Raw genomic sequence first — 22,393 nt, 5'->3', positions numbered from 1 at the left:
ATGTGCACTGTCCTAACAGCTGCCTGTATTTGTGCTATTCCCCCATCTAAAACCAAACATGCCACAGGTTTCTTGTATGTGGCAACTCTCCTCTGAAACCCTCCTAAAAACTTTTTAACTCTTGCAGAAGTTTGTCTCATGCAGAAGAGATGTAATGAAAGCCTGTTATCACAAGACAAAAAGATTAGCTATTTCTCTGAAGGTGGAATACTTACTGCACTAAGTCCTTAAATCCATAGAATATCTGAAATGAGTAGAAGTGGAAACTGCAAGATCCAAACATAAAGTTCAATAGATTCAATTTGACAAAGAGATATAATAAATTACAAGAGCTATTTTATACTGTCTACAGGTCACTTTAAAGTACGATACTAGGGTGCATATGTACTTCAACACCTACACCTGTAAGAGCAGGCAGTTTTGGAATGTAACTTTATCTTGATATTTAGATTTGAGTTAATTGTTTCACAATATACACAGTGCTTATGTAAAAAAGAAAGTATCAAGAATACAATTACAGTAAAGTCCACTAGTTGTGTTTATTTCAAGCCTATACATACAGAAAACAGCCTCCTTCCCAAATCCACAGGAAACTGTTACTCACAGAATGGTATTAAAAGAAATCAGAAGCATGTTTGTAAAGCATTTGATCACATTTTGGCATCTATCACTTTTCCAAAGGGGATTCAAATGGTTCTAAGCACTTAAATGAAAGAATAAGGGGAGAAAAAAAAGGTGGGAAAGATAAACGTGTGTTTGTTACAGCAAAGAACAGATGTTTGATACCCCAACATTCAGTTGCTCATCTACACTACAGCACTCAAAGTAATGACTGCCTGAATTGAAGCACTGATCCCTATGAATCACAACCACTATGGAACACATTAAAGCTGAAAACAGATCTCATTTTACAGCAATGATCAGAAGCCACAATCTATACAGATTTACTACAAAACTCCTGTCAGTACAGAAACAAAAATATTCTAGATCTGCAATAGTTGAAGACTAGGTGGATATTTCCATTTTATCCCTTTAAGGGACAGTGCTACACCTCCTGCCTCCCTTATGGCAGGTTAGTATCTGAGTCCAGCTTAGTACTCAATGCAAAAAACAAGAACAGAAACAATACTGCAGCTACAGTTATTTAGAATGAAAGCACTTTATTTTTTCCAACCAAGTTCAAAGTCAAACTCAGAGCTGTGAGTGCACACTTCAATTCATAGGTATTAACAAAATTTGCGTGAAAAGTTTTAAAGATGGAAATTCTTCACAGTTGCTTCAAACTGAATCATGTTAAATAGCTAGCCCTGTGTTTTGTCTAGAATTCTCATCTTCCCCTCCTCACTTCTAACAAGACACACTCTTAGTATATTTAAAGTAGATGAGCAATAAATAACATCATTAAGTCCTAGAGAATATATGTGGAAAGGGGGAGAAAAACAGTTGCATTTAGTTTCATTACGAGACATAAAACAAGTTATTTAACTCATAGAATAAACATTAATTGTTTAAGGAAGGCTAACATAAGCACTAACAACACAAGCATGCTCAATCTATTTTCTCTGTGAATCTTTATCTGTAGCCTACAATGATTACTGTGTGTAGGATGGCAGACTGAATGCAAAAATTAGACTACACTGTCTGGCTTTTACCAAGGCTATTAAAAACTGCTTTATTTTTTTCCTTCACTAATGCAACATCAGCTCAATATAAAACTCCTCTCAACAGAATTGACTGCTTTCATGAACTTTAGCATTTGCATTGTGCAAAGCTGGAATAACTTCACACCAATACCATAATTTGCATGGTTTTGTATTCTGAAATAGTTGACTATGAACCACCAGTTTCACTTTGCACCAGAAAACTAGGCACAAAAATAGCTGCAAATCTCCACATGAAGACAGACATTCAGTCTTCTGTAGAACTGGAAGATCTGGCAAGATGAACTGGCAAAAGCAACCACTTGCTAGTCTAAAATGTAAGCTTCACATAAGATACTTTCAAGTTTCCACACTAACAATGTCCACTCTTTCAAGAAAAAAAACAACTCAAAAAAATCACAAATTAGCACTGTAGCATTCATCTTCAAAACCTTTATCTCTTCAATGCTAAATGCATAAAGATGTTTAACGCCAAACTTGCCTACTTCAGATGCCAGAAAATGAAAATACAGCCTGTTTTAGAATGCAGTGGGGCTGATGTCACTCAGCACAGGGCATGTGTACTTTGTCCTTTCCTACTCTCCCATCCCTCCTGCACCTCAAGTGTTAAAATTACAGCCTCTGATAAAGCAACCGACAGGAGGGAAAAAAAATTATTTATATCTCACTGTGGAGGGTAAGCTCTTGGAAGGCTGCTATTTTTTTTTTAATACCAGCCAACAATCTGTAAGCATTATTAAGGAGTGTAGAACTGCAGTACCTGTGTGATACAAGAGTAGAGGACTCTTTCCTGAGAAATAGGTATAGTTCCTTCAAAACAGAGACATACATAATCATTAAGACATGCTAACTTCTTCATACCCAGCTAATTAATGGCATAGCTTTTTCCACTCTTCAGCAAGCTATCAGTAATATCTCAACTTGGCCACTTCCATTTACAAATACTAGACTTTTTTTTCAGCCCTGAATAAAGAGACAGTTTGCCAGAAGGATTCTTCAATTTCATCCTTTAGAGGATGGGCAAATCCTGGGTCACACTTAAAAGTACTCCTTCAGCAAAACAGCCTCAAATACTTTCAGGGAACACTGAGGCAAAAGACAATTGTTTTTCAAAGACATCAGTTTCACATCAAGGGGTATAATATGAAGAACAGCTTTGGGGAGGCATCCTTCATCCTCAAGTACATACGTGCTTCTGCATCACAGGAACACACAGGAAAAGGATTAATTCTGTCTGGATCTTCTGACACATCCTAGAAATAGCATTTTTAGAAAGTATCACAAAGATTGTAATTTATGCATGGGATAGCTCATAAACCTAATTCTTAGATTCACTGAGACAACTATATGAATTTAGTGGTGTTACACAGCTGTCATTCTGACTTTGACCAGATACTATACGTACACATTCTGTAACAGTAAAACTGATTCCTAGCCACCATTTGAGAGCTAAAGAGAATACAAGAAGCCAAGCCTGAATATTAGTGTGAATAGTTTCAATGAATAAAGAACACAATGGAAAAAATAATTTCATAATACAGACACCTGAACCCGGTTCTTACAGTCTAGTAGCTGCCTTAAAACAGTAAAAAATTCATTTAAAATAAGGCACAGATACTAATGACAATGTTTAATACTGTATTATTGATGCTGTCAAAATACAACTTTTGGCAGTTAAAAAGAATGCATTATTTTATTAGCTATTCCTCAGTAATGATCCTCAAATCAATCTTACCTTGCCTCTAAAACAAACGCACTTCCACAGTCAGGATTTGTTACCTCTATGGCCACATACAGAATTCATTACAAGCCTACGTATCTAAATCTACATTCAAGCTAGATTTTAAAACACTAGAGTATCCCTTTAATCAATTACAACTATTCTGTCTTGTATTATCAGAAATAAATGGCCATGAGTTACTTTGTCTATTAAAAAAAATAAATCTGAGTTTCCATAAACAGTAATCTCCTTGAGGAGTGATCTAAGAGTTTCAGCAATTGCCACCCAAATGATGAAACTAGACTTGGCTACTTTTACACTTAAGTGTTCAATGGAACAGTAAAGTAATACAAAAATGTTATCATACTATAGTTCCTTTAGATTTTTAATTGATAGTAAGAACATTTGAAAAGTCCTATCTCAAAACTTTTTTAGCATGAAATATCTCTAATGATGCATAACAATTCAAGCAAAAAAACTGGCTATGTGTATGTCTCCAAATTGTCCCACAAAGTTTGCAGTTTTGGGATGCCCCAGAAACTCTTTGTAACTGACTGCCCTAGGAAATGCAAAACCTTTGGTGGTTTACAGAACAGTCAAACAACTAAAAGCACCAAGTTCTCATAACAGATTTCTAGCTGGCCTTCAGAAGTCAGCAACAATGATACATAAACTAATACAATACTAAGCAACAGGAGGCCTGAACTTATTGACCACTACAGGAGTTTAAAATTAATTAATCTGTAAAGCAAAAACCACTTGCGGCTATCAAAAGACTTTTCTCCTGCATGTCAATAAAAGTGCACATGCTTAATGCTAGGTATGAAAACAACCCTTGCAAGTACTTATTTTTAAGGAAGTAGTCTATTTGGTCATACATGCTGTGCATGTATACTTTTAAGTGAAGAGCTGGTACTTTGTAAGTTTTAATTGAAAAAGCATACTTCCTAATCACAAAATTAAAAAAGGCAACAGCAAGCCTAAGATTAAGACTCCCTCAGAGCTATTAAGATATAGCTTTTAAATTAAAATAGAACAGCATATCAATATGACAGTAAAAGTTCATAGCTGTATCCTCAATGCTGTTGTTGGTATGACTTTGCCATCATTGATCAGGTTAGAACTTGATCAATTTTGCAAAAGTTCTTTGTCAGTTTCTTAAAGGAGGTAGTATAAAAAGGGTGTGATTTGAATAACATGGCCTCACCTGGCTGTAAACATTTCAAACAAGAGACATAAATATCTATGATAAAAAGTACTGTGGAAGAGATTATTCTAGAAATTGATTTTTTTTAACTTGAAAAGAAAAAACAGTAGATATATTTAATATATTTACTTATTTGCATGTAGTTTGAATGATACAGAACAAGATTACTGTGTTAGAAATCCACATACAATATAAAAACATTTGTTAGACATAAATTCACCATTCTGCTGACATTTGCAATAACTGTTTACCCAAGCTTAACTTCAGGTATTTATAATATTTTTCATACATGAATCTTTGTATATGTGCAATGTTTCATTAACTACACAATGTGAAACCCTGATTTTTGTAGTTTTCCATCACAATCTGAACATAATAGCTATTTGCATCTTAATACATTGGCTTTTTGAAACACTAGTAATTAAGGCATCTTTGCTGTATAGTTCCTCAATAGTGCAAACAAAAATTGTCTTTAATAATTTGATTAAAACATAGAAGTAACTGAATAGCCCAAAGTTTTTTGTATTTTTTTATGCAATTGGAAGATAGTTGTGCATTTTGGAGTTCTCTTGTGAAAGAGACATTTAAAAGCTCTTAATGCTGATTGTTTTTGTTGGTTCCTTATAACTGGTTCTGCTGTCTTGTCTTCATGACAGTATAGTTCATCTTCTTTTATGGATGATGTTGTAAGGTACAGTAGCATTTAAAGGAATACCTAGTAACTGAGCGAATCCCAAATGCAGCAAAGGCATACAGTTTTCATAGTGCACTTTCACCTCATTGAAGTAAAAGTTGCTCCTACTAGACATTTTTCCACTTCAATGTGAAGTAGATTGTTAGAGTTTTGTTAGTGGTTTCATTAAACAGCTTGACAGTTCAGTTCTCTTCTGCCAGTATTTCTCAAAAGGCTTTCAGCACATATTTCAGGGATACTTTAGAGGATTGTTTCACCACATAAGCACACTGTTTCCCCATCATGTCAGTGTAGCTGCAATAAATAAGCATTTACATCCTAGAAGAAAAAAAAGGAGAAAGTGTTTGTCACTTTACTTATAGTTCCAACATCAACTCTATGTCTGAAGCAGGGCAACCTCAGGACCATAACACATGAATAATTATATTTGCCCAAATTTCAGAACCAGTTATCTTCATGATTACTTTCAATTAATGTTTTCAATGACATTTCTTCATGTACTAAAAAGCCTGCCAGAAGAGTAGGATTAGTTTTCAAAGCTATCAATTTCATCTGTTATTCCTCTGCTCCCTGCATGAGCAGGAAAGATCATCATCATCATATGATCACATAGTTACAACATGTTATGTATGACATTCCTTCACCCAACCCCTCCAACATTCTTGTACTACTTTTGCTCTGACTTGCTCAGGTGACTTTGGTCACAATCTATCCTGATACATTAAGACAGCAAATGAACATAAAGGGAACCTGAACTCTAGAGAAACAAACTGACACTACCTATAGCTGCTATTCTGATCCAGCAAAAGAACTAGGCAGTCTACATAACATGCTCTCATAGCTCAACCAAGTTGGGAGTAAGAACTCAAGTCTTCTGCATCCCTGTTGACTGAAGTGCTGCAAGAATTTTGTAATTATCCTTGTAGGGACATCAAAACTGAAGTCACAGGTGCACAGCAGTCCCAGAAAAAAAGGAAAGCGTTTACTTGTTTTACACATCAAAGTGATCAATTCTGTAACATAGAAATATAGATTCACCAAAACTCCTTCAGATGTAAGTAAAAGATGCAATTTTTAAGTTCTTTTCAAGTTCACTCAAATCTTGCACACAACCAACTGTTTGCTGTAACTCCTTTCTCACTGTCCACCTTCACCAGGTCCCTCCACCTGGAGATGTTTCTATCTAGTATAACTTTTGGTACCCCATCTCAGAAAGCCATGTATATAGAGATGAGCACAAACAGAAAAATATGGATCTACCAGACACCCTCATTATGTAACTGATACCACAACCTACTGAAAAATGCAAGCAGGGATACATCTCCAACAGGCTCTTCTGCCCACCAGAAACTCACCATTTTCTAAGCATTAGGTCAGCAATAAGCTTTAGAATTTAGTATGTTGTCACTTGCTCCTGCCACCTGATGTGCAAATGCCAATGATGTTCCCAGGCTAAGATTCTCCATTACACTTACAACAATGGCTACAACAGATCTAAGAGAAAACATCTGTCCCTTCCACAGTCTACCTACTCAACTGAGCCCTTTTTCACATCATTTCAAGGCTCATTACTATTAGATACTTTGTTATTAAGGAGATGCTTAAGCATAATTATCATTTTAATTCACAGAACTGTCATAGGGAAACAAGTCCAGATTTCTCTAAAAACCATGCAATACACTTGAGCATTAGCAGTAACTAAAGTAAAAGTGTTTCTGTCCAACCACAGTTTAGCATAAGTAAAACAGGAGGAAGACCATAAATGATACAATCATGTTTATACCTGAACACAACCAGAACTGGAACCAGAACTTACCTTAGCTATATTACCAGTATATCCTGGAACCAGAGTAAGGTGATTTTCCTGTTCCCACAAAACACTTAACTGTTGTTTTAAAATATGGATGTTTCTGAAAGAGAATGAACATCACTTTATAACCCAGGCAGTATATTTCAGTAGTCTCTTTTATTAAAATGAATTATTAATACTGCATATAGACTTTGCCTATAAAATAGATATTGCCACAAGATCTGAAAAATATTGATTCAACTTCTACAGCATTTGTATAATCCCTGATATGACTATGTCCTACAGGTATTAAAACAGCAGCAAAAAAAAAAAAAAACAAAACCAGTAACTTAACTATCCTTAAAATACTTTTAAGCTTTAACTTTAAAATTATAAGTGTGCCTTTTGTAGGCAAGATGTGCTCCTACTGATCAAAATTAGAACAGATTGAGATGAAATTGACTACAGAAACATATTTAAGTATTTCCCAACACTAGACTCACCCATCTTCTGCCTTTTCTGTATGTGCAGATAGCTCTGACCACCATCTTTTAATGACAGCCTGAAGCCAGTTTAAACCCACTATCACGTATCTGTAACAACACATTTCACACATTATGCATTTCCCTCTCCCTGAAGATTATCTACAGGCCAGATAAATAAAGCATTGAGATAACTTTGTAAGCAATTTAGAAAGCAACACATTTTCTATTCTGGAAGGAAAGAATCTAGACAAATTAGTAAATTTAAATTCTTGTTTACACTTACAATTTCTAAGTGGTAGCCTGAAGTTCTTGTTGAAAAAGTACAAGAAAACTTTGCCTTGATTACACGTTATAAAGCATACTAAAACCTCAGTGCTAATCTTTTTTAATATTCAGGATAAATAAATCTGCATAAGGGCAAAGCCAGTCCTCTCCCCCAAGCGCCTAACATTGCAGAAAAGAATTTCTGCACTGCTGTTTTGTTAGAGGAGAAAGCTCTGGAATGGAAGGCTTCATCTGAACCTTTCTCATTTCCTGAGAAAGGCAGAGCTGGGAGAAGGGGCAGAGGGAACAAGAGTCAGAGGATTAAAAACCATTGATTTCCAGGGCTCTGCACAGCCAGGAAGTAATAATGTTTTCAAAAGCATCCCAAGCTGATACTTACTCTTCGTATTTGCTTTTAAGCAGAGATTTCACTAAAGGCAAAAGATCTACACAGCAGCCAACTGAAACATATGGTTTTTCTTCCTGTAAACTTAAAAACAAGGTGTTTCAGAAGTGTTTGAACTTCAGTGTGGTCATAAGTTCTAATTCCCCACTTTTTTCTGTTTGTACCTGTTCGTAAGCACAGGAAGGCAGTCTACTACTACTCCAAGATCCTGTATCCTAGAAACATTAAGAATAAAATCAGAAGTGTTACTTGTAGATCCTACTACTAGTAGTAGAAGCATATGCTTCCACTATGATTTAAACAGTGTAACTAAGTCACAACATTTACAGAACTGCTACAAATACTGTGGCATATTTGAGATTGCTGTCATTTTAAGGATATAAAAGAAGAGACTTATTTTACCTCACTAAGTAGGCTACCAGTTCACTTATACTTCTCCTTCTCCAAAAGGTTAAAGCTACATTCAGTCTCAGATTCCTGCTGAAAAGAACTTGAGCCATAGTTTCATGGTCCTGAGAAACCTGCAAGTTTTTAAAAATATAAAAAGTTGCCACAGGTTAAGTAGCCAGTGATAAAACAATAAGCTACTCAAATATAATCTGTTATATTCTACCTGTATGTTGATGAGTCTGTTTTAGAAATTTATCTAAGAATAGATTTAAACCCATATTTCCCTTGGGGGTCACAAAAATATCACCTACTTTACACGAAAGCTGCAAGAATAAGGTTTGTACCTCTTTCCCACCTAAGACAGGTATCAAATAATTAAAATGAGCATTCATGTGCATCAACCTATAATTCTCACCAACTCTGAGAACTTTTTACTTAGATGATTATTAATTTTGATACAATTTAGACACAAGTAATTGCATCTATTATTCCAAACTCCAACAGAAATGGTTCATTTCTGAAAAAGCCTGTTCTCTGAATGAAGTTCAGGCATTTTAATTAATTAGACCTTGGATTGGAATGAACACTGCAGAGCCACACACATCTCTCAAACCAGTTAAACAGTCATTTGTGACCAGAGGCCAGTGATCTGCTCCTTAGCTTCTCAGAAAATGAATCTTCCCATCTTCATTTCTTTACCCATCTTTCTGCAGCCTCTTTATTGTAGTTATTCTGCTCTTTTCTTGAAACCACCAAATTAAACAGTGCAGAAGTGCTGCAGACTTGCACCTTCAGCCCAGCGGCTTCTCAGGGCTCTCCCTCACAGGAGCGCACATTTACAGCACTGTGACAAGACAGCAGCATGGTGGGCGACAGTTTCTGATCTTGCCTTCCCTGCCATGCCTCACCTTAAACACATGTAAGCCCCAAGGAGTAACAAAAATCCATTGTGACAGAAATGCAAACTTCAACATTAAGGGCCTTAAATGGCCTTCACTGTAACAAAATCCATTTAATTTAAATATCTGACCTTTTAGACAGTTTCAGAAGCCCTACAAGCATCATCTAGGTTTCCTCAACCAACAAGAAATAAAGTTCATACAAACACTTGAGTTAGTTTTGCACAAAGTTGATACTGCTATTGAAAATTGTCCTAATCTACCTCACCAGTTTATTCTCATTGATATACTAACATTTTTACACTTCTATAAACACACACATGGACACTGTCCTGCCAGTTCATGAAACCTACACAGGTGAAAACAACATTCTCCTTTGGTGCTGGCACAATTTTAACCCAGTCAAGTCTGGCAGATCTGAGCTTCTGACCTGACACAAATATGAAGAAAAGTGGGAGGACCATTACTATTGACAACTGCATCACCATAAATGGACAGACTGTAAATCACAAGACCTGCTATTTGCAGAATTGAAGGAAATTAATCTAAAGAAAGAAACTTTCACAGCTAATTACAACAAACACTGTTTTAAACTGGAGTTTCTTCAAACTGTACCTACCTCAGAAAAAAATGCACTGTATTTGGATGAGGGGCCTTCTGTTTGAGACGAGCCAGAGTCGCTAGAATTCAGCAAGTGTGTCCGACTGTTGTGAAGTTTTGCTGGCAGATTCCCTGCACAAGCCAGTTCATTTTCTTTATTTGCCATGTCACGGCCCCTAGATTTAGGGCACAGTTTCCTTCTGTAACAAGGCTTTGGAGTATAACAATGAACTTTCCTTTTACAATATACCACTTTGAAAAGAGAGAGGGGACTGGCCACCGTTTTTCCAACCGTTACTCTGCAATAATAAAGCACTATTTTAGTGAAGGTTGATCCAAACCAAATAAATTGCATTATTATGTTTATATATATATAATTATGAATTCAGCAGTCAGATTTCAGGTTGTTGAAAACATGTTTCCCCCAATACATATCCTAATGACACTAGGGATATTAGAGGTCATGCCACCAATATTCTTCTGTTTTTAGTAATGCAGAAACTCGCTGTTATGGAAGAAAACACAAGAACAAAGAACTGTCTTTAAAATCAAGACCTATCATCCATTTGTGTTTGCTTTGGTGTTGTAATCAATTTCAACTGTGATTTTCTCCCTACCTCTGTCACACTTCAAACTCAGATATCAAACAGCACAGCCTTCCTACCTGTTTGTGTATGAAGCCAGCTGTTTTGGAGATTTCTTACCCTGGGAGAAAGGAAATAAGAGAAAAAAAGCTGTATTACTATAAAGGGTCAAACACTCCCATCTATACTACTTAGCATTAATGGTAACATTTAAATTGTGCCATCAGCAAGAGAATGTTATGATCTTTTTTTGGTAACACTGGTCATAAAATGTTAATTTTAATAGAAAATTTTAATAAACAGAGGATATTGATATCTTCACCACTGTTTGAAGAGGTCTTACAGTAAGTTTGCCTCTCCAGTGCTTCCTCTGTACTTCACTGTCTTACTCTTCAGTCAGTAACACAGGTAAGAAGTTTCAAAAATTACTTTTGAGTAGCAAGAACCTAGTGAACACCTACGTGCTACCAACGTGCTAGGTGAAGCTGTATAATTATACAACAACCCATTTCAATGAATGGGTTTCACCTACTCCACCTCTCACTTGTGCCATGTAGCTCTCTTGGCAAGAAAGAACATTTCATGACAGAATTCCTGTATTGAAACATTTTTTGGCTAGATTGCAGAAAAGCACACATGAGTAAGACTGTATCAATCAGTACCCACTGCTCATATGGATGGTACAATGCACTGATCTGTGCAGCTGCTGCCTGTATCTATTACACAGTTTTCATAATATAACTGCTACAGAAACAATTCAAAGTTCTATTGAACATCTAAATATCAAATGTTTAGTAGTGCTGTGCTTCTAGATTTAGACTGCTCAGAACTATACACTTGTTTAAAACATCAATTTTCTCAGAGGACATAAAACAACCCAACAAACAACACAAACAGCTTACCTCCTTCATGATCTTTTTAGTGGAAGAAGAGATTCTTTTTCTGGGGAGATCAATGGGATGACCTTCAATAAGCAAAACTTTCTGGTTTTTAACATTGTGAGCTTCAGATGCCATAATCTCTCAAATCCCTGTTCTCAAGGGAAAGATATTTAGTTGTATTTTCTAAAACATTCTGTCAGATTTCTTCAAACACAGCTAGCAACACTAGAATTCAACTATTTCCAAGATCTTCCATCCTAGATATAACCCAAGACATCATCCTTTAGTGCCGGAGGCCTTATTATTAACACTTTGAGAATTCCAAAATCCCTATTTAGCTTTCAAGAAAGAGGAAACTAAATAAAAATCACAAGAAACCAAGGGAGAGATTTTGTTTTCAAACCAGTTTCTACACCTGCACTGAGGGGTGCCATACAAACAAGAATTCAACTAAAGAATAGGGCAATTTATGAAACTCTTTCCTCACACTGAATTTAATCTGCCACCTAGAGAAAAATAATTGGGTTCACATTTGTTTCCAAGTACGAAAGGCGGCTAAAAAACTGATTCTTGTTTTTTAGGAAGAAAGCAAGCTTTATCAAAATAACAAAGGTTAAAAAAAATAAGTGAAAGATCCTCCCCTTAGTTTATTGGCAAATATACATCTCCCCTCCCCTTCCATTTCTGTCAAAGCAGTGCTTTGGCCATTTTTCATACTAAAACACACAACTTTATTTTATGCCTAAAGTCCTTTGTCTTGAAGCATGCAAGTATTTTTGTAAGAATCAAGACCAAGACTGAGACAGCTGTACATATGATTTTGCATCTTTTGTAAGTGATCAGAAGATCCATTGCTTGAGACTAGGTTCAACTACTACATCATCGTAGAGACACTAATCTTGAAGTGTTTTAGCAAGACATCCTACGCTACTTTTAAAAGACAACCAGTTGCTCCAATCAATATTACTGGTTTTCCTCTAAAAGGTACAACTGTGATCTCAACATGAGTGCTCCAATTTTTCCCCTCAATCTTTAGCAGCAGCCCTATCCTTTTTACTCTATGTAGCAGATTTACCTCACATTAAGAACTCTGGCATTTAAAAGACTAAGACACTGAGCACTGAATAAGCCAGGGAAACAGCCTATTAGCCATGAAGATCCATGCAGTAGCTAAAGGCCATCAAATGCAAAAAGCAGGTGGCAGGCCCAAAACAAGACAGATGCTATATTCAGGCACATTCAAATCCCTCTTGTAGGGTACAGTGGAAGAAAAAAAAAATTCTTCAAATATTCTGGTATTCTTTGGAATTGGATCAGTACTATAGAACTTCACTTGAGATGTCTCAAAAATGGAATATATACTGACAAAATCCCTTACCCTGTAAGAAGGGAACATAGCTTCAGACTACAGCAAGAACTTCAAATGGCAGCATTATTTAGGGCAATATCTTTAACATCTGGTGGCCAATAATTTTCCAGATGCAGGTCTGGCTTAAGACTGCTTTATTAACTTAATTTTTTCACACTATGAGACAGTGATGAGGAGTGATCACTTTGTTAGCTCTCCACACTTCCTAGTTCTTCCACACAGGTCTGTAAATAAACTTTTCCCTAAACTTTTGGAAAAAACCTCACATAAACAAACACATTTCCTCTGCTTATCAGATGGGTTAAAACCCCTATTTGGACTTAAAATGGGCTGTATATTAAAGTTTGTACTAGGAGCACAATACAAAGGCATGTGCTGAACAACTGGACTTTTGAAGAAAAACTGAACAATCCTAAAATCCAAACAAATCCATCCTTTTATTCAGGTCGGTAATGAAGAGGACTTGGAAAAGGTCTTGACTGTTTATTTCTTCTATCCACTTTTTGAGAATAATAGTGAGGGGAAAGCAATAAACTAAAATATTAGGGGGGACAATCTCCAACCACCAGAGTTAAAACCCACAGCCACCTCATCAGATGTTAAAAAATCCCTAATATCTGTTGCTGAAGGAAAATTTTTGTGATTACTCCCATAACACACTATGAGCTTACAATTCTTCAGGCCTAACACTTATTACCGTTCCTTCTTTTTCCTTGTTTAACAAATGATCTCAATCTTCCCTAATCTTTCACACTAAGCAGTACACAAGAATCTGATCACCAAAATAAATGACAGCACTATCTAACTAGAATACTTTTTGCTTAAAAGAAGTGTAAAATATTAGAAGGCTAAAAAGAAATGTCTTAACCAAGGAAATTCAATTAGCTTATCTGTTTTTAATACTGGGCTCTAAAGTGCATCTAACATCTCAAAATACCTGAACTGGAGATATCTGAACTGGAGAGAGAGGACTCTGGATGGAAGGAAATTCCTTACAAAAGGTTGCATGTGTCCAGGAGAAAAATTAAAGAGAATTTTACACTCTAACAAATCTGACATAAGAATATATTGTTTCCCAGCCTCCCAGTTGAAACAGAATGACAGAACAATGGAAAGAGAACAACAACAGAACTATCTTTCCTTAAAGAATGGTAAAAGAAATTCAAAAGGTCAAGAGATTATCAGATATAAAGGAACATTTGATGAAGCAAAGCAAAATCCTTGTGTATGACTTCACTGTCCAACAGTTTAAAGGGGTTTCAATAGTTTAATCTGTTGAGGGTCTCAGATTATGCAGAAGTAGCAGTGACATTTAAGGAGTAATGAAACAGCTGTGTTTTCAGCTCCCTTGGAGCTGACAAAGTACCTAAAGAAAACACATGTGGAAAACACAGTCAATATTTAAAGAGCCTCAAAGAGGACCCAGACTGACATCTCTGTTGCACTAATTAGTAAACAATGTAATCAAGAATAGACTTAGTGGACACAAATAATATAATGGGAAAGACTCAGCCTGGCTGTCACTAAGGCAACACAGCCTGGAGAAGAGAAGGCTCCAGGGTGACCTCACTGCAGCCTTCCAGTACCTGAAGGGGCTACAGAGAGCTGGGGAGGGACTTTTTACCAGGGCATTTGTGATAGCCCAAAGGGGGTAATAGCTTCAGACTGAAACAGGGCAGGTTTAGATTTCATATTAGGACAAAATTCTTTACTGAGAAGGTGTTGAGGCACCGGAACACATTTCCTAGAGAAGCTGTTGATGCCTTGTCCCTGGAAGTGTTCAAGGCCAAGTTAGATGGGGCTTTGAGCAGTCTGGCCTAGTGGAAGGTGTCCCTTCCTTCCCACAGCAGGGAAATTGGAACTAGAAAATCTTTAAGGTCTGTTCTAACCCAAATTATATTATGATTCTGTGAAGTCCTGCTCTGCAAAATTAATGGAATTTATTAAAAATATGAGGTAGTACAACATGGATAAAGGGCAACTAAATGATAGAGTCTATTTGAATTTCCAAGTCCCTCACTTAAATATTGAGGAAACTAAGCAACCAAGTGAAAAAAAGGGAAAGCTCTTGCATGCACAAGTATCTCAGGAACAGCCACAAATTGCCTAAGCAGTTTCCACACTGGAGAAAATCACCTCCAGATCCCTGGGGGAAACCTGCATTGGTTTATGCTGTTCAGTATATTAATAAATTACCTCACAAAAGGGGATGAAGACTGTTGACAATACAAAGTCATACCAGTGAAGATAAGGGTGAACTGAAGAACTGGAGAAGGACTGTGATGTACAATAGGCAAAAGCAATACTTATAGATCAATATAAAGCAAAGCCTATGTATCTGCAGGCAGGAGAAAATTCTGGGTTCCTATTGGAATCAGTCTCTGAGCTAGTAACTGCCCCCCACAACAATATCTGGATATAGGACAGTTTACCTTAGATCAATTGGACTGTTTAGCACTCCATGTGGATCAATAAATAGAAAAAGAAACAGAACACTATTGTGACAGTGTACAGAACTAATTTGTGCCTGTATTTCATACACTAAGAGAAGGGTTAGTTAACTTTCTTTAAAAAAGCCAAATCAACCCTAAAAAGTAAAAAAAAAACTTCTGAGTAAAGTAGAAAACTGCTCAGACAAAGGAAGTTAAAAATACATGGAATATCTTTCATATAATCAACAACTGATTAGATCAGCCTCTTCAGTCTGGGGAAGAGGCTACTTATAGCCATCAGGGGAAATAAGACAAAGGCCTACAAAATGAATGGCTTGGAGAAGTTGCATAGAGGTTGTGTCCTCTCTTGCCCAATATAAAAAAAAAGGGTCAAAGACAATAGCTGAAGATCTGATCAAAAAAAACAAGGTTAAGCTGTGTGCAAATTATAATCAACCTGAACTTGCCACGGGATGTTGTGGATCCAAATGTTTTATATGGGTTCTAGTACAGACTGTGCAAATACATTAAAAAAATACTAAAAGTGATTAAATTCAGATACACAGCCATGTAGTCCAAACAGAGCAGAACACAAGCAGAAGAATCTGGTATACACAAACCTAACAGTACTATAATAAACTTAGTCAACATCCTAAGAAACCAGCTTTAAAAGGCTTAGTAACACCTAGGAAAATGCTGGCTGGCCAGCAATTAAAAAGATGAATGCTACAGGATGAAAGGCACTTTACATGGCTCTTCACAACTTTGATTTCCTATTCGCAGTCAGATATCATCTAGGGATAGCTAATTAGACACTACAGTCCCCTGTAATTTTGGGATATATACAGAGGGTTCTTAAACTGGCATTAGATACTAATTCAAACAATCTATACCTTAATGTCTTTAATTTCTGACTTTTCCCTTGTGATGAGCACAGCTAGTTGTATTTGATCAGACAATCTGCTATACAATCTCATTGAGGCCAATGCATTTCCCTCACTTCACAAAGTTTTTAAAATTAAACAAAGGAGAGAATGCATGCCCCTTCAGCTCTGCCTTGGTCCATTGTACAATCCTAAACTGTTCTACAAGCTAACAAGGTAGACTGCAGATCTGAACAGAGATGTATGATTTCATTAGGATGACAGAATCCAATTCTACCCATTTCCCCTATACAGTGGGTGATTTCTCACAGCAGACAACAATCTTCCCTTCTCCCCCTTTTATTCTCTTCAATCTTCAGTAAGCAGAAGGACTAAAGTAATAGCAGCCCTGTCTCCTGAGAAGAAGCTGGTTTGTCCCCACAGCACCTGTGTAAAGTTTTCTTGATGATTATACTGGTATTTTCTATCTCTGATCTCTCCCAGATGCAATAAAACTCTTCAGGCCATACCAGAATTAGGCAAAGACAGTCAGCACTAACAGGCTTCCAAGTGCACATCTGTTGAAGGCAAGTATTAACAACTCCACCACTCCCTCCCATGTCCCAAGTTCTGGGCACAGCCCCCAGAAAGGGACAAACTCTTCTTGGCACATTACATAATCTACGTGCATATTAACATAATATTATTTTCTTACAGAACACAGGCTGGCATAGTTTGCATGGCAGCAAGGAAAACATAAAATAGATCTTTTAAGCCATCAGCAATACCTTTTAAAACACACTCTCCCATCCTATTCCTTGTCCAAATTCTCAATAGCTACTTCTTCCTGCAGCATTCCATGTGCACCAGCCATGGTAAATATTCCTGTGATTCTCCTCCACCCCACAGTAACCCAACTGCAAGTTCAAGGAAGACAATATTAAACTCAGATGAAAAACTTAATTAATCATTATCCCAAGGAGGAGAGCACATGCTTTGAAAGCATTCCAAACAGGTATGCATCAGGGAAGCAGTAATGGTCAACTCATTTCACTGGCAATTATCAGAGCTAATGGTCACAAATAACTTCCAAGAATGGTTATTTCAAATTTACTTCAAAAAATAAATTAGCACTATCTTATGATGTAGAAGAGATTTTGTAAGCTTGGCATAACTTCCTTTCATTTTAGCTCCAATAAATGTTACAAAATCCATTTGTCTTTCTTTTAGAAGGCTTCCACATCCTTTGCATATGAAACAATTTGGTCTTTTTCAAATTTCTTTTTTAGTAATTGATGTACTGATGGTTCACCAGCTGTTAAAATTGAGTTTTCTTAAAAAGAGGAAGTGGAGTTCAAGATTTTAAAGAGTATGTTAATGCAAAATCTTTCCGCAACATTATAAAGAGTGTTACCTGCCAGCAGAACAGTTTTTTAATGTGCTACACTTGTCAGGCCATTTGTTCCAGTTTAAAGTTTCCTACGTTGATAAAAACTACAGGAATTTCTCAAAATTTGCAATAAATGAAAATACTATTTGAACAACTAGTTATGGTAAATTAGCTTATACCTAAGATTTAAGCTCATTTTCCTCTTACACAGGGAATTTGTACGTGGCCCACTGTCATAATGAACCTCCAAAAACAACCACATGTGACAGTTCATCCAAGTTTAGTGAGGAGGAACCCAGGTGTGCATTAGCTCCCCTTGTGGAGATAGCCTGGGAGTCTAATAACTGAACCTTATTTACATTTTCTACCAAAAAAAAAAGTCAGGAACTCAGTTTTCTGCTTCTGGAGGCACCATTGACAGGTTTGTTAAGCTGTGATAAAGTAACAGCAGTTGTCAGTAGTTAAGTCCTTTCTGAAGTCATCTTTCACTACTGAAAAGACACTTCTACCTGTTGATTTTCACTGATGAACACTGTGGGGACAATAAGTTTGAAAAAGTTTTATAACTGAGAGGTGTTATAAAAGAAATAGATTTCCGCAATATTGAAGCTTCCACATTACTGTTTTACATAGCTCTTTAAGAAACTATCCATGAAATTAAATACAGCAATTTCTTTTACCATTTGCTGCTCAACCCAACGAATTTTAAAAAAACTGCACCAAGAATTTTGAATTCAGACATCCTGGCAAACCCCTCAAGCTCCTAACTCGGTGGAGGCTAAGGAAGTACTCACTACACGCCCACCTGGCAGGACAGTCTGTGATTACACGTCGCACAACTTTCACATGGCTTTTTATGCCACCCTCAAATACACTTCTATTATTGATCATAGTCTATTTTATGGCATTTAAAAAACCTTCATTCTTAGTCAAGCTTCTTACCCTAGGAACAACATACAGTAAAAGTAGGCAAGTGAATATATACACACGTGGCCATAAGAATGCATGCATATCAGCATACTGCCATTTACTTTCTAATACATTTCTATAAGCTATCTTAAAAATAACATTTTTAATATAATGATATACTGAGTTTCAAAGTTTAGGAGTTCAAATCAATCCTAATTTTAGTTCCAGAACATATTCTTTCCAATCAGCAAGGCAAAAGAGGCACAAATCTGCCTTCTGTTACGTTTTAATTCTACTAAACGTGGGTAAGTTCGTATTTTTAATTAGTTCCCTAATTACAGCCAGAGAATAAGAGGAAGAAAAAGAGGAGAACATGAAAAGCAAAAATGATGTTCCAAGAAAAGATGGACGAAAGCTGCTTTTAAGCCAACGGACTTAACCTTGCTCCAAAGCAAAGCATGTTACAAAAACAGAAACAAAAGATTTCCAAGATCACCACTTAATCTCTCTATCCTTAAAAGAGCTCCCCATTCAAAATGTTTTTATTTTAAATCTGCATGTCAAATCATCCAGCCCAACACTGAAAAAAAAAAAATTGAAGCCTTTTGAACGAAGTAATTAATGCAGGATCTGATCTTCAAGCACTTAAGGCTCCCCCTCTCCCCCCCTCCTTCCCCCTGGAATCTGTCACACCCAAGAAATTAAATCCGTCAGCAGGCCTCACACCCAGCTTGTTGTCCTCCTCCCTTTCGGCAGCACCAGAGCCTGCCCCGCTCTCCTGGCACGTATCCGCCACCGCACGCGCTTGCTTCGAGCCGAGCCTGCTGGCACCATTTTAGAGAGGAACCCAAGTGCCACAGCCCGCTCTCCGGGGGCGGCGGGCACCGCACACGGGAGGGCCGGGGCGCCGGGCGAGGCCGCCGGCCAGCGGGACGGAGCGATCCGCACCCGCGCACCGCCCGCGGCCCCCGCCGCCTGCCCGCCCGGCGCGACGCCGCGGAGCCGCGCTCAGTCCCGGCGGAGAAGAGGGCGGCCCGCAGCGCTCCCCGCGGCCGCGGCCGGCCCCGCGCCACTCACCCGCTGCTCATGTTCGGGGCCGGGCCGGGCGGGAGGAGCGGCGGGAGCGCTACTGCCGGGGCCCGGCGCCCGGAGCCTGCGCCATTCAAACGTCGCCGCGGTGCACGCCGGGCCGCGCGCGCCGCGCCACGCCCCGCCGCGCGCGCCGCGCGGCACCGCAGCGCCCTCTGCCGGCCGCGGCCTCGCGCCACGCCCCGCCCCGCCGCGCGCTGCTGCGTCACTGCCCGCCCGCGCGGCCTCGGGGCGGGGCTGCGCAGCCGGGAGGGAGCCGGGAATGCCGACTGATCCCAGTGATGGAGCAGCCGGGAGGGAGTCGGGAATGCCGGCTAATCCCAGTGATGGAGCAGCTGGGAGGGAGCCGGGGAATGCCGGATGGTCCCAGTGATGGAGCAGCCGGGAGGGAGTCGGGAATGCTGGATGGTCCCAGTGATGGAGCTCGGAGCCCGCGCTCTCTGCCTGTGTGCCGGCCGCCAGTGCCGAGCCGTGGTCAGCAGTGTGCAATGCTCAGACTGGCTGAGAAATCCATGGAAGCTCGACGCTCTGCTGCATTATCACTGAAGCACAGAATAAGCTGAGTTTGGAAGGGCCGCACAGGGATGACCAAGTCCAACTCCTGCATAGCACCAGCCCAAGTCCAGCTCTGCATAGCACCATCCCCAAGAGTCACAGTATGTCCCCAAGAGCCCTGCACTCTGCCAGGCTGGTGCTGTTATGGTGCTTAAACACCCTTTGGATGATAAACTTTTTCGTAATATGCAACCTAAGTCTCCCCTGACGCAACTTCAGGACATTATCTGAAGTCCTGTCACTGGTCACCACAGAGAAGAGATTGGTGATCCCTCCAATTCCCCTCACAAGGAAGTTCTAGACTGCAATGATCTCCCTTCAGTGTTCCTCAGGCTGAACAAAGTGACCTCAGCCACTCCTCATATGGCCTCCTTTCAAGACCCTTCACCATCTTCATTGCCCTACTTTGAACGCTCTCCAATAGCTTAACAACATCTTATACTGTGGTGCCCAAAACTGTCCCCAGCACTGGAGGTGAGGCCGCCCCAGCTCAGAGCAGAGAGGACAATCCCCTCCCTTGCCTGGCTGCAATGCTGTGCCTGATGCACCCCAGGACAAGGTTGGCCCTCCTGGCTGCCAGGGCACTGCTGACTCAAATTCAGCTTTCCATCAGCCAGGACCCCCAGCTTCCTTTCCATGTCAGTGTTTCCCAGCCTCTCATTCCCCAGTCTGTCCATACATCAGGGTTGCCCATCCCAGGTGCAGAATCCAGCACTTTCCCTTGTTAAATTTCATGTGGTTGGTGATTGCTGAGTTGCTGAATTTGTTGAGGTCTCTCTGTAGGGCCTCCAGGCCTTTGAGGGAGTCAACAGCTCCTCCCAGATTTGTACTGTGTGTAAATTTGTTTAGTATCACTTCCAGTCCTGTGCCCAGCTCATTGATGATGTTGACAAGCACAGGGATGAGGGTGGAGCCTTGAGAACCACACTAGTGACAGGTCACCAGTCTGGTGTCACCCCCTTCACCTGACCTGGGAGCCAGTTGCTCACCCATCACATGATGTGTTTATCCAGCTGTGTGCTGGACAATTTATCCAGAAAGATACTATGAGGAAAAGTATTGAAAACTTTGCTAATTATAACCAGTAAGGCCTTTCTGTCCTGGCTCTTGTGTGGGAGCAAACATAGGCCATACTCTTTGCTGGTATCCTTATTTCATTGATGGGCTCCTCAAAGACAGTGACACTACTTTTCCATAGGAAGGAAAGCACATAGCCCCAGTTTCAGGTGCAGATGGAAGGCTGCCAAGGGAAGGTAATAAACAGTATTTCACTATCATCATTTCCTTTTCATCCAAAACACCCTGGTGATTAGCAATGCATTCTTACTTCCAGTTTAAATTTATTCATGTCCTGCTTTTTCTTCTAGTACCAATATCACCCTGTAGTTTGCTGCAAGAGAATAACATAAGAGAATAATTTGATCCTCTCAACAATTTCATTTCACTCACCTAACAATCATGGTCTCCCACTGCAGGATAGATAGCCATTCTGTTTGCTCAATCATCCTAAAGTCACTTTTACTGACATTTTTGCAGATGTTGCAGTTTCTACCCTGTGTGCATAGTGCTTAATATATGCATGGTTTTATCCATCTGACCATCCAGGTACATGTGCTCACTAAGGGTTTTTAAAACAATATTTTCTTTGAGTTATGAGTGCTGATGGAAACTTTTTCAAAGGAAACAGATGATTCTGTTTTAGAGAGTAGGACAATTAGAAGATAATGTACACTAAAGAAATGTTTGGGCTTTCCAAAACAGACCTTCCTGGTGAACTCTGTCAGGAGCACATAGTTACGTACCAAATGGTTTTTAGATTATTGCCAGCTAAATACAGTTAAGTTCCATGTGGATGCCAGACAGGGACAGAAATGGCAGCAGTGCTCCTTGTGTGATGTGGTCTTATGTTTAGCTTTAAATGGCAGCACAACTGGTTTGTCCAGTCAAGGTGCCAAACATAATAAGAGTTTTATTACTGGCCCCGTTATTAAAGAGGTCTTCTGAAAAGAAGCTGTTCTGCAAGTCCACAAAGGGGTCAAATTTTGTAATGAAAATGTAATTTCTGTCAAGGGCCCAGTTGTGTTTTCAGAGTACACAAGCTGTACTCTGGCTACTCAGCAATTATCAGGGACCATCTAGCTACTGATACTGACAGGTTCATTATGGTTATCCTACGGGTCAGCTGTAGTAATTTCCATTAAAAATT

The 22,393-nt window shown here is 38.9% G+C and overlaps 1 protein-coding gene across 2 annotated transcripts; it reads right to left on the bottom strand.

The window, feature by feature from the left end:
* Window positions 1-520: 520 nt before the first annotated feature.
* KATNBL1 (katanin regulatory subunit B1 like 1) lies at window positions 521-19,781 on the bottom strand. Of its 2 annotated transcripts, XM_077180353.1 has the most exons (11): window positions 19,621-19,781; window positions 17,033-17,161; window positions 11,602-11,729; window positions 10,780-10,820; window positions 10,135-10,414; window positions 8,629-8,747; window positions 8,391-8,441; window positions 8,221-8,310; window positions 7,575-7,664; window positions 7,099-7,192; window positions 521-5,600 (listed from the first exon to the last, which is right to left on the bottom strand). In XM_077180353.1, the coding sequence occupies exons 3-11, from the start codon at window positions 11,713-11,715 to the stop codon at window positions 5,568-5,570; spliced, it is 912 nt and encodes a 303-aa protein (XP_077036468.1). In that variant the 5' UTR covers window positions 11,716-11,729; window positions 17,033-17,161; window positions 19,621-19,781; the 3' UTR covers window positions 521-5,567. The 2 variants fall into 2 exon arrangements, with proteins under 2 accessions (XP_077036468.1, XP_054491130.1); XM_054635155.2 differs by lacking the exon at window positions 17,033-17,161 and having other exon boundaries at window positions 19,621-19,780.
* Between the last annotated feature and the right edge of the window lie 2,612 nt (window positions 19,782-22,393).

The sequence above is a fragment of the Agelaius phoeniceus genome, chromosome 6 (genome assembly GCF_051311805.1).
Source record: "Agelaius phoeniceus isolate bAgePho1 chromosome 6, bAgePho1.hap1, whole genome shotgun sequence".
NCBI lineage: Eukaryota > Metazoa > Chordata > Aves > Passeriformes > Icteridae > Agelaius > Agelaius phoeniceus.
Note: the sequence above shows the minus strand (reverse complement) of the source record. Positions and strands in the feature narration are given on the sequence as shown.